The sequence below is a fragment of the Rhinolophus ferrumequinum genome, chromosome 15 (genome assembly GCF_004115265.2).
Source record: "Rhinolophus ferrumequinum isolate MPI-CBG mRhiFer1 chromosome 15, mRhiFer1_v1.p, whole genome shotgun sequence".
NCBI lineage: Eukaryota > Metazoa > Chordata > Mammalia > Chiroptera > Rhinolophidae > Rhinolophus > Rhinolophus ferrumequinum.
The window spans coordinates 38,190,048-38,201,195 of record NC_046298.1 but is presented as its reverse complement, the minus strand read 5'-3'; the positions used below and the strand labels follow the sequence as shown (position 1 = coordinate 38,201,195).

At 50.6% G+C, this 11,148-nt stretch overlaps 2 protein-coding genes across 2 annotated transcripts; one reads left to right on the top strand and one right to left on the bottom strand.

Moving 5' to 3' along the window:
• Window positions 1-138: 138 nt before the first annotated feature.
• On the top strand, window positions 139-2,458 carry CCER2 (coiled-coil glutamate rich protein 2). Its single transcript, XM_033127985.1, has 5 exons — window positions 139-226; window positions 484-524; window positions 680-767; window positions 1,008-1,492; window positions 2,115-2,458. The coding sequence occupies exons 1-5, from the start codon at window positions 154-156 to the stop codon at window positions 2,202-2,204; spliced, it is 777 nt and encodes a 258-aa protein (XP_032983876.1). The 5' UTR covers window positions 139-153; the 3' UTR covers window positions 2,205-2,458.
• Window positions 2,459-2,557: 99 nt separating this feature from the next.
• On the bottom strand, window positions 2,558-10,963 carry NFKBIB (NFKB inhibitor beta). Its single transcript, XM_033127452.1, has 6 exons — window positions 10,696-10,963; window positions 5,136-5,241; window positions 4,721-5,054; window positions 3,747-3,835; window positions 3,400-3,660; window positions 2,558-2,699 (listed from the first exon to the last, which is right to left on the bottom strand). Exons 1-6 carry the CDS (start codon window positions 10,872-10,874, stop codon window positions 2,604-2,606), a joined length of 1,065 nt encoding a protein of 354 aa, XP_032983343.1. The 5' UTR covers window positions 10,875-10,963; the 3' UTR covers window positions 2,558-2,603.
• Between the last annotated feature and the right edge of the window lie 185 nt (window positions 10,964-11,148).

Genomic DNA, 11,148 nt, shown 5'->3' with positions numbered 1-11,148 from the left:
GTAGGTCGGCGCCCGGCAGCTGTTGCCCAGCCGCGGGCAGCGAGGGGGCGGCGGTGACGTCACTTCCTCCCTTGCGGGGCCACGGGCGCGGGTTATAAGGAGCTGCCGTCCTGACCCGCACAGCGCTGAGGACACTGGTCCCGACTCGCCATCATGCAGCGCTGCAGGTCTTCCGTGCTGCTGTTGCTGCCACTGTCACTGCTGCTGGCACTGCTGCTGGGGTCCGGTGAGTGCCCGAAACCGGGGAGGGGGCACTTCGGCGGCCAGTGGGGGGAGCAGAAACTCGGGTGACTGGGGGCTGGGACGGTGCGACCAGCTGGGTGGGATTAGAGACTTCATGGGCCGAGCTTACAGGTGGGGACGGTGCACCTGGCAGGTGGGCTGGGGTGAGTAGTGTGGGTACCGGGACACCTTTAGAGCTGGGATCAGCACCGGGGACAGCGTCGAGGGTCCGGAGCCAGCTCCCATCTCCTTCCTCCGCAGCTACCGCTGCTCCCTTGGTGCAGAGACCCTCCAAGGAAGAGGTAGGAGTGTGGACCCCTTACCCTGCCTCATCTCCCTGGGGCCCTGGTCCTCCCCGCCCAACCTCCTCCAGATCATCTCCCCTCCAACCCTCCAACTGCTCTCCTTACTGCCCTCTGCCCTGCCTTCAACCTCCCCTTTGCCCCTCCACCCCCAGCTGACCCGCTGTCTGGCAGAAGTGGTCACAGAAGTGCTGACGCTGGGCCAGGTCCAGCGAGGGCCCTGCACGGCTCTCCTCCACAGAGGTAAGGAGGGCGCAGGCCTCAGCTCTGCTGGGAGCCCCCACACCACCCCGGCTTCTGCCCAGCGTGTCCAGTCTGGCCCCCAACCCACCCTTGGGGCTCCCTACAAAGGTATAGGAGGGGGACACCAGGCCCTCCTCTCCCAGTTCCAGGCAGTCCCCCTGTGGGACCTTGGGTGGGCCCCAGAACTCCTCAAGGTTTCCCGACTGGCTGCACAGAGAGCATCCTTTCTCTTTCCACCAGAGATGTGCGAGACAGAGCCCTACGGCTGTGTGTCTGCCGAGGTTGGGGATTTCAAGAAGCGGGGTGCTGGGAAGACGAAGTCCAGCCAGGAGGTGAGGGATGAGGAAGAGGAGGCCGAGGAGAGGACCCATAAGTCCGAGGTGCGGGAACAGGCCATCCACGAGCAGCTCCACAGCCGGCTCCACCAGGAGGAGGAGGAAAAGAAGAAGAGGGGGCCCATGGAGACCTTCGAGGGCTTGTGGGAGCAGCGTCTAGAGGGTGGAGGGGGTCCCCAGAAGCGGGTGGCAGAGCAGGCCAGTGACGAGGAGACAGCCCAGTTCGAGGCCGAGGAGAAGGGCGTGCAGGTGCTGGGTGGGGGCCACAGCCTGTGGCAGGGGGCCGAGAGCGGGGAAAGAGAGAGGCAGGACTCACTGCACCGCCACCACCTCCACCAGCCAGAAACTGAGCCCAAGCAGGAGGAGAAGGAAGAGGCTTCGGACAGGGAGGTGAGTGCAGGAGGCCATGGGAGTGGGGTGGACCAAACATCAGTGGAGTTACTACCCAACAGCCACCGGTATTGGGCCATAAACAGCAAGATCCAGCACGAATGGGTGACGGGGACCAGGACTAGGTAGCATCCTCCAGGCCGGGCCTCTCCTTGGCCAGGATGGCTTCCAGTTTGAGGTGACAGTAACCTTTCAGTGCACAGTAGTGTGTGAGGCAGCCAGTCCCTCACAAGCAAATTGGCCACGTGAAAAGTGGCTGCTGTGCCTGGTTCACTGGGCTACAGAGGGACACCACTGCTGGGTCATGGAAAGTAAGATGTCTCCATGATTGGTGGCAGTCACTAAAATGGCCATCACCTCATAAATGCATCATGGCATCCAAGTTGGGCACCTTTGCTAGTCCTGGAGTGGCTGCTGTTGGCTACAGCAGTCACCACAGACCGTACCACCCGTCATGTTGGCCAACTCTTCCAGGACAATTGCAGCCACTGTGGTCACCTTCACAGCCCACAATGACCAGAATGACTACTGCTGGCTTCCATTGTGTGAGCTGACATGGCCCACAGTCATGGGCCACCACTGAGGTGGTCTGACCTGACCACCCCATTTCTGGTCCCTCCAGGAGCAGGATGTGGAGCGGCTGGAGCACATGAGAGACGAGCTGAAGAAGGCGACAGAGATGCTTGGGGAAGAGCTCCTGAGGGAGGGCTGACCCCTGACCTCATGGCCGCCTCCTTCCGGACACACCCTGCAGCTTAGGACTGTTGACTCCCAAAGCCCCCACCTCACCTGGCATCCCCCTCCGCTCCCCAACCTGCAGGAGTGGGGAGAAGGGTGTGCCGTGGAACCAGGCCTGAGGGGCCGAGTGTGCCCTGGGTCGAAGGGCTGGGCTCTGACTGGCTCAGGAAGCACCCCACCATCCACATGACCCACTCCAACCCTTCCAAGTGAATAAAGCACAACGAAAACCACCAAGGCTTACTGTGCAGCACTCAGTTGTGGAGGGACGGCGCCAGGACTGAACTCGGGCACTGGGAAGGCGACTGTCCATCTAGTGTTTGGGTGTCAGAACTGGGATTTTATTAAGTTGGAAATGCTATTAACAATGAAGTCAGACGGGATCTTCAGGGAGAGGTTTTGAAGCTGGGGTGGGTGGTAGCCGGGTTGGGCTCCGGCCACTGTGGACCACGATGTCGTCATATTCATCCTGGGGGCAGAGGAGGCCAGGCAGAAGGGCTCAGGCGGCTGCCACCTTCCCCTCTGCCCATGTTCTCCCACCAGCCTAAGAACTGAGTCTTGCCTTGAAGCCCGAGCTCCCCCACTCATAGTTGAACCTCCCTGCTCCTAGTTCTCCACCCATCATTTTCAGGGTGATCTGTGTTCTCCCACCGCGACTGCTTGGGCTCCAGCCCAGTTCTGCAGCAGCCACAGCCACTGAGGTCTTCTTACCCCCCGCCTTTACCCAAATTCCTCCACCGCAACCATTCAATGTCATCTCCTGCCCCAGGTAGTATCCCTGCTGCCTGGGTTCTCCAAAGAAACCTCCTCACTGCTGGCTGAGGTCTTTCCCCATTGCTGCCCACATCTTCCCACAGTTTGAGTTCTCCAACTCATGCTCCACAGAATCACTCCCCACGCTGCTGCCCACCGCTGCCTATTTACAAATCACCAGGACTGAGGTCTTTTCTCTACCTCTGCCGTTGCCTTAATTTCTCAACCACCACAGCCCGAGCTCTCCCCACCACCCCTGTACAGGTCCCTTGCACTGCTTGCTCTCCTGCCTGAGTTCTCTAATCGCAGCAGCCCAGGTCAGTCTCAATGTGCTGCCTGATTTCTCTTCTCCTTCCCACCTGCCCCTCTACCCTGACTCCCCAACCCGGGCCACCCACTCTTTCCTCCTGACTCACGCCCTCGTCCCCGCTGTCGCTGTCGCTACTGCTGCTGCAGGGACCGGGCTTGTCGTCCTCGTCCTCAGGCTCAGGGGCTCCATGTGCACGGAGGAGGAGGGCGAGGATGGGGTTGGGCCGGAGTGTGGCACTGCCCAGTGGGGTGCGGCCACCGTACATGCGGGCAGCAGGGTCGGCACCCGCCTTCAGGAGAAGCTCCAGCACATCAGACGCTTGGGCCTCCACTGCCAAGTGCAGGGGGCTCCGGCCACACGTGGGCTCCTGCGGGGTGCAGCAGAGAGGTCAGAGGAGGCCCTGCCCCATTCTGGGAACAAGCCCTGCCATACCTTCTCTCTAGGGTGACTCACCGGTTTGTTGAGGTCAGCTCCGGCCTCCCAGAGTAGTCGGACCATCTCTGCATCTTTGTGGATGACAGCCACATGAAGTGGGGTGTGGCCTGGGGACAAAGCTACTGGTGTCAGATGATGAGGGGAGGGGCTTGGGTCCCCAGTGCCACAATCCTAGGGGAGGGCTTTGTGGCCTGAGGGTGACTGAGTTTGGGGTCTGGCTCCTAAATTCCTGGGTGTGTCAAGGAGGCACCTGCATCACAAACACCTAAGTCTCAGGTGGACTGGAACTTGCTGACGGCGCCAGTGCCCAGGTTGTGGGATGTCTGGGGCCTGTGGCTGAAGAGCCTGGCGGCTAAGGACAGGAGGCCTGACTCGGGGCCAGGAGACCCGAGCCTCTGGTCTTACTTCACAAAGAACCTGGACTCCACATTTCTGGGTCCTGAGTAGGTAAAGGGCCTATGAGGTGGGCCCTGAACACTGGGTCCTGGATGACTTGTACCTTTGTGGAGGGACCTGGTCCCAGGTAATTGGGCTTAGACATGGTGGAGCTGAGACTCAGATGCCCGGGCCCTGGATAGAGAGGATCTTTCTTCCCATGACGCCTGGCTGAGGAGGGCTGTCCCTGAACCCCGATGTCAATCTCTGGGAACCTGGGCTGCCAGAGTTTCACACTGGGCCCGGGCCTTGAGTTCCCTCATTTTGGGTGGGCTGGGTGAGTTGTGCCTTCCGGCTGGGGAGACTGGGCCCTATACCTGGATCTGGCCTAGTAGCTCCAGGCCTGTGGGTTCCAAGTGGTCTGGGGCCTCCAGGTGGGGGTCCTGGGTTCCACACAGCCAATTCTCAATAATCGGGGGCCTGAGCAGGAGTCTTTGGTCCCAATGCCTGGGTCCCTGAAGTCTCAGTATTATTTCCCAAGGGACTGGGTGTCGAATCAGGAGAACTGAGCCCAGAGCCAGGTGCTCTCACCCTTCTCAGTGCCTGTGGACCCTCACCCTCATAGTTTTCAGCCTCCAGTTGCAGCTTCCAGTCCTCCTCGTTCTCATCCTCTTCCTTCTCTAAGTCGGGTTCCGGGTACATGGCAACCGAAGTGTGGTCGGTGTCAGGGGCACGGTCAGGGCCCTGAGTGAGGTAGGTATTGGGGGCTCCCCTGGGGCGCTGGGGGCGGGGCTGGAGCAGAACACGAGCGCAGGTGTGTGCTCCCACGCGGCAGGCCAGATGCAGCGCTGTGTGGCCCCCACGCTCCGCCACCAGCAACCCTGCGCCTGCAGCATACAACTTCTCCACTGTGGATGCCTCCCCCAGGATGGCTGCCAGGTGCAGGGCTGTCTGCAGGAACAGAAGGCAAGGGTTAGGGGTTGCACTGAGAATCCCGGCCCCCACGCTTTACACTGTCCCCCAGTGGCTCACCTGGCCCAGGTCATTCTGCAGGTCCAGGTATTCAGTTCCAGCCGCGAAGCCTAGGAGGAAATCCAGGAAGGGCTCATGCTGATGAATCACTGCCAAGTGCAGTGCCCTGAGGACAAGGACAGGGGTCAGAAGGCAGAGGTCAAGTATCTTTGCATTCATTCATTCATTCAACACACATGGAGCACCTACTGTGTACTAGGCATTGTGACCACAGTTCTGGAACTAATTATTGGGAATCTGAGAGGGTCAGGTCAGAGTGAATTCAGCAAATTTGTTTAATCAATGTTTATTAAGCAGGATTTCTACTTCCTCTCAAGGCGAAGTAACAAGCACCAGATTTCCCTCCCATCTGAATCAACCAAATTAGACAAAATAGAGTACATGAAACAACAGTTTTCAAGACACTGGACATCATGCAATGAATGACAGTGAGACAGGAAACAAATGTGGTGAGCTCTTCAATTGACTGCCACAGCTTACTATCTTGAGAATCTCCAAGCCACAGTGCAGAGAAGGGGAACCCAGGCAAGGCTCAGCAGGTTGCCTGAGGTGAGGAGATGGAGCTGAGTCTGGGGAGAGCCAAGCGGCTAGAGTCATAGGACAGAGAACCTGAGAGGAGAGCTGCCCAGGGAGAGACCATGGAGATCCGCAGAGGGGTCCTCAAGTATTTAGGAAAATACCGATCAGAGCATGGGTGTGAGGAAACTACCCCAGTTGGGGGAGAAACCATCCAAAAGGATTAAAGAAATGTGCCCATCACTCACACAGGGCCGGGAATAGTGCCTGTTCCCACCGGCCAGACTAAGAAAAACCCATAATTCACAGGACTTTGGGTAGAATACTCTGGAAGATCTTATTTGAGTAGTGGAGAATAATGAGCCCTAGATGGAAAACTGCTCAGGGTCCACCTAACAAATCATAAAAGCAAAACCCAAAAGGATCAAACTACTTACGTGTAATTGAACTGCGTCCTAGAACAATACTCAAGAATATTTATAGGAACACATCACTAGCCAGCTGAACAAGGTAAAATCCACATCTGGCATCTAACCTAAGATTATCAGGCATGCAAAGAAGCAGGAAAACATGACACATAATGAGAATAATTAATCAACTGAAATTGACCCAGATGTTAGAATTAGCAAACAAGAATGTTAAAACAATCCATTATAACTGTATCTCCTACATTCCAAAAGTTAAGTAGAGACATGGATGATAAAAGGAAAAGACTCCAACTGAACTCCTAGAGATAAAAACTATAGCATCCAGGAGTTGGCCGGTTAGCTGAGGTGGTGGGAGTGTGGTGCTGACAACACCAAGGTTGGCGGTTCGATCCCCGCATGGGCCACTCTGAGCTGTGCCCTCCTTAAAACAAACAAACAAACAAACAAAAACTATAGCATCTGAAATGAAAACTACACCGGATGGGATTAGCAACAGATTATACATTGCAAGAGAAAAGATTAATGAACTTGAAGACTTTACAACAGAAACTCTCCAGAATGAAACACAAAGAGACTATTCAAAAATGAAAAGAACATCACTAAGTTGTGGGACAATGTCCCTAAAGGAGGAGGGGGAGAGAAAAAAAAATATTTGAAGAAATAATGTCTGAAATATTCTCCAAACTTGCTGAAAACTCTAAACCCACAGATCCAAGAAGCTGAATGACTGCCAAGAACAAGAAATATAAAGAAAACTTCACGAAGGCCCATCATAAAAGAATCTGTCCAAAATCAATGATAAAGACCCAAAATCTTAACAGCAGCCATAGAAAAAGATATCTTAAGCAGAAAGGACTAGAAATAAGGATGACAGCATATTTTGCCTAGGGAATAATGCAAAAAACTGCAATGGAGCAACATTGTAAACGTACTCAAAGCTAATGACTATCAAAGTTGAATGCTTTAACACAACATAAATAGCTTTCAAAAATGAAGACAAGGGCCAGCCAGGTGGCTCAGGTGGTTGGCGAGCCATGCTCCTAACGCCAAGGTTGTGTGCTGCCAGGAGCATGTGTGTCGCCAGCGTGAGGGGCTGGCAACCTGCGTGAGTGGCTGGTGGGAGCTGCTGTGAGGGTCGACCGATTACCTGCGACCGACCGCCTCAGCCGGGGGGAGCACAAGGCTCATATACCAGCATGGGTCAGGGAGCTGTGTCCTACACAACTAGACTGAGAAACAATGGCTTGAACCGGAGTGGGGGCGGGGAGGCAGAAAAAAGGGGGGTGGAAATGAAGACAAAATACAGACATTTTCAGATACACAAAACCTGAAAGAACTCATTACTAGCACCCACACCATAAGAAATGATAAAGGAAACCTGCAAGCAAAAGGAAAATGACATCACATGGGATTATGGAGCTATAAAAAGGATTAGAGAACACTGAAAGCAGTAACACTATAGGTAAAATAGGTAAATATATACATTTTTTTCTTGTTATGTTTCTTTAAAAGATATATTTTTAAATATAATTGACTGTTTAAACAAAAATAATAACAATGTATGGTGGCGTTTATAACACATGTAAGTAAAATGTATGGCCACAATAGCTTTGGCCAGGAGGGGACAAATGGAAATAGTAGTCTAAGGTTCTTTTACTCCATGCAAAGTGGCATAACATCACTCAAGGGTTAAAGCTCCACACTACAAATTCTTTTTTTTTTAATTTTTATTGCATAACAATGTGATTTTTCCAGGACCCATCAGCTCCAAATCAAGTTGTCCTTCAATCTAGTTGTGGAGGGTGCAGCTCAGCTCCAAGTCCAGTTGCAGTTTTCAATCTAGTTGCAGGGGGTGCAGCCCACCATCCCATGTGGGAATCGAACCGGCAACCTTGTTGTTAAGAGCTCGTACTCTAACCAACTGAACTAACCGGCTGCTCCCCACACTATAAATTCTAAAGCGGGGGTCAGCAAACATTTTCTGTAAAGGGCCAGATAAATATGTCAGGCTTTGTGGATCATGTGTTCTCTCTTTTATCTACTCAGTTCTGCTGTGGTGATGTGGAAGCAGCCACTGGCAACATGGAAACGAATGATTGGGGCTATATTCCAACAGAATTTTATTTATGGAGTCTGAAATTGGAATGTCATATAATTTTCACTGGCTACAAAATATTCTTCTTTTTTTTGTTTTCAACCATTTAAAAATGTGAGAACCATTCCTAACTCACAGCTACACAAAAGCAGGTAAGTGGCTGGATTTTGCCTCGAGACCAGAGTTTGCCATCCCTGTCTTGCAGAGAAACCACTAAAATAACAAAACATAAAGTTAAAGCTAACAAGCCAACAAAAGAAATATAATGGGACAACATGTACTTGTTCCAAAAGAAGGGAGAAAAAGAAAAGGGAAACAAAGAAGAGATAAGTAGAAAACCAGTAACAATATGATAAACTCAAACCTAACCATATCAATAATTAAATGCAAATTGTCTAAACACTCTAATTAAAAGGTAGAAATTGTCAGATTGACCAAATAAGTAAAACCCAACTATATGTGCCTACAAGAAACACTCTTTAAATATAAATATTAAAAAAGAGGTTAAAAATAAAAGGTGGAGTAAGCTATATCATATCATGTTAACACCAATCAGTCAAAAGAAAGCAGTAGGAAGTATTTTAATATCAAAGTAGATTTCAGAGCAAGTAATATTACCAGAGATAGAGAAGGCTGTTTCATAATGATAAAGAGGTCAATGAATCAAGAGGACAGAATAATTCTAAACATTTGTGCCCCTGATAATGGAGTGTCAAATAATATGCAGCAAAACCTGATAAAACTACAAGGAGGAATAGACAAATACATAATTCTTATTGGAGATTTCAATACCCGTCTCTAAATAATTGATAGAACGAGTAGACAGCAATCGTCAGCAAAGCTATAGGGGACTGGAACACTATAAATCAACATGACCTCTAATTGACAGCTAGAGAACACTACACCCAACAACATCAGAATATACATTCTTTTCAAGTGCACACACAATATTTTGGACCAGTAAACAACTCTTAATAAATGTAAAAACTTTCAAGTCATACAAAGTTATGTTCTAGGTCCACAATGGAATTAAATTAAAAATCAATCAAAGAAAAGTATCTGGGAAGTCTTCCAAATATCTGGAAACTAACATACTTCTAAAAAATCCACTGGCCAAAGAAGAAATCAGAAGAGAAAGTATAAAGTATGCTGAATTGAATGAAAATAAAAACACAACATGTCTGAATTTGTGAAACACCGCTAAAGCAATACGCGGGGAAATTTATAGCACACAACACCTATAATAGAAAAGAAGAAAGGTCTCAAATCAATGACCTCAGCTTCCACATTAAGACATTAGCAAAAGAAGAATTAAACCCAAAGTAAGCAGAAGAAAGAAAATAATGGAAGTCAGAACAGAGATCAATAAGAGAGAGAGAGAGAGAGAAAGAGAGAGAGAGAGAGAGACTTAGAGAATTAATGAAGCCAAGTGGGTTCTTTGAGATCAATGTTTATTGAGTGCCACCTATGGGTCAGGCACTGTTCAGTCACTGGGGATACAGCAGAAAACAACACACAAAAACCCCAGGTACAATCCCTCACTTGGGCCTTTCCAACATTGTTCTTTTACCCAGAGTGGTTTCCCCAGTAATCTGGTTGTCTCGTTTTCCTGCTTGATTTTTCTCCAAAGAACTTACTATCTTCTGGCCTACCTTTTCCTGTCTTTCTTTTTTCTTTTTCTGGTTTTCTTTGTTTCTTCCTGTCTTCCTTCTTATTTTGTGTCTTTTTCTTTACTTTCTTTTTATTCCTGCCTTTTCTTTGTTCTTTCTTTTTCTATTTTCTCCCCCTCTTTCCTGCCTTCTCTCTCCCTTTTTTCCTTCTTTTCTTTTTTCCCCTCCATCCCTGCCTTCCTTCCTTCCTCCTATCTTTCTGTCAGTCTTTCTGTCTATATACCCCTCTCCCCCAAATGTACACTCTACAGGGCATAAGGTGTAAATTTTTGTCTGTTCACCGTCTTATCACCAGCACCTGAAACAGGGCTTGGAATATGGTAGTGTTCCACAAATATTTGTTTAACAGATGAATCCCTGTTACCATGGAGCTTACATTTTCTCTTTGAATATGAGATGTAAAGATTAGTGCACAGAAGATGGGATCTTAAAGTCAAAGACCAAGTATTAATTTTGGAAATCAAGGTCTAACGCTCCTAAATCAGGAGCTAAGGATCAAAGACCATATTTGGAGAGGTTAAAGGTCAGAAGGAGATTGCTTGAGCTACAGTTCTAATAAAGGTCTCAGAACTGGGGTCAGGAAAACCAAATAGAGTTTTGGGATCAATGGATAGGAATGTGGAACTCTGAGATCCAGAGTTCAAGAAAGGAGGTCAGAAATTATTGCGTTGGGATCAAAATTGGATAGTAGATTGGTGTTTTTAAAGGTTAGGACCTGTGGGTTACATACAGATCAATAAGTCAAGCATCAGAAGTCAGATTTAGGAGAGGTTGGGAAGCCGAGATAGAGACTAATAGGAAATCAGATGTCGTATCCTAGAGCCCGGTTTGGCAGCCTAAGTTTCACTCACGTGTCCCCATCCTCAGTGACGTAGCCGAAGACTAGGGGTGCCCACGACAGCCCCGGGCCCAGCTCCGGACCCAGTCCTGGTCCTCCCGGGGCCGCTGCGTCGGGACCCAGAGAGCCCAAACCGCTGTCGCACCATTCGTCGGCATCCGCAGCTTTCCCCAAGCACGCGACCCCGGCCATGGCCCCCGAAGCCTCAGGGGCCCCCGCGGCCGCCCGCCTGTCTCTGGGCTCTCCCTGGAGCACTGGCGCTTCCGCCCTGCGGGGAATTCCCCAACACTCCCCCCTGGCTCATCCAATCAGAGTGGGCTAAATAGCTCTAGCCCCGCCCCATACCACACCGTGACCAATCAGAGTATTCAGATGTACTCTCTCGACCCGTTCTCATATTTTCCGGGCGCCCTTTACCAACATGGCTGCCGGCGCTGGGCATTTCGGGACTCGTAGTCCGGCTCGC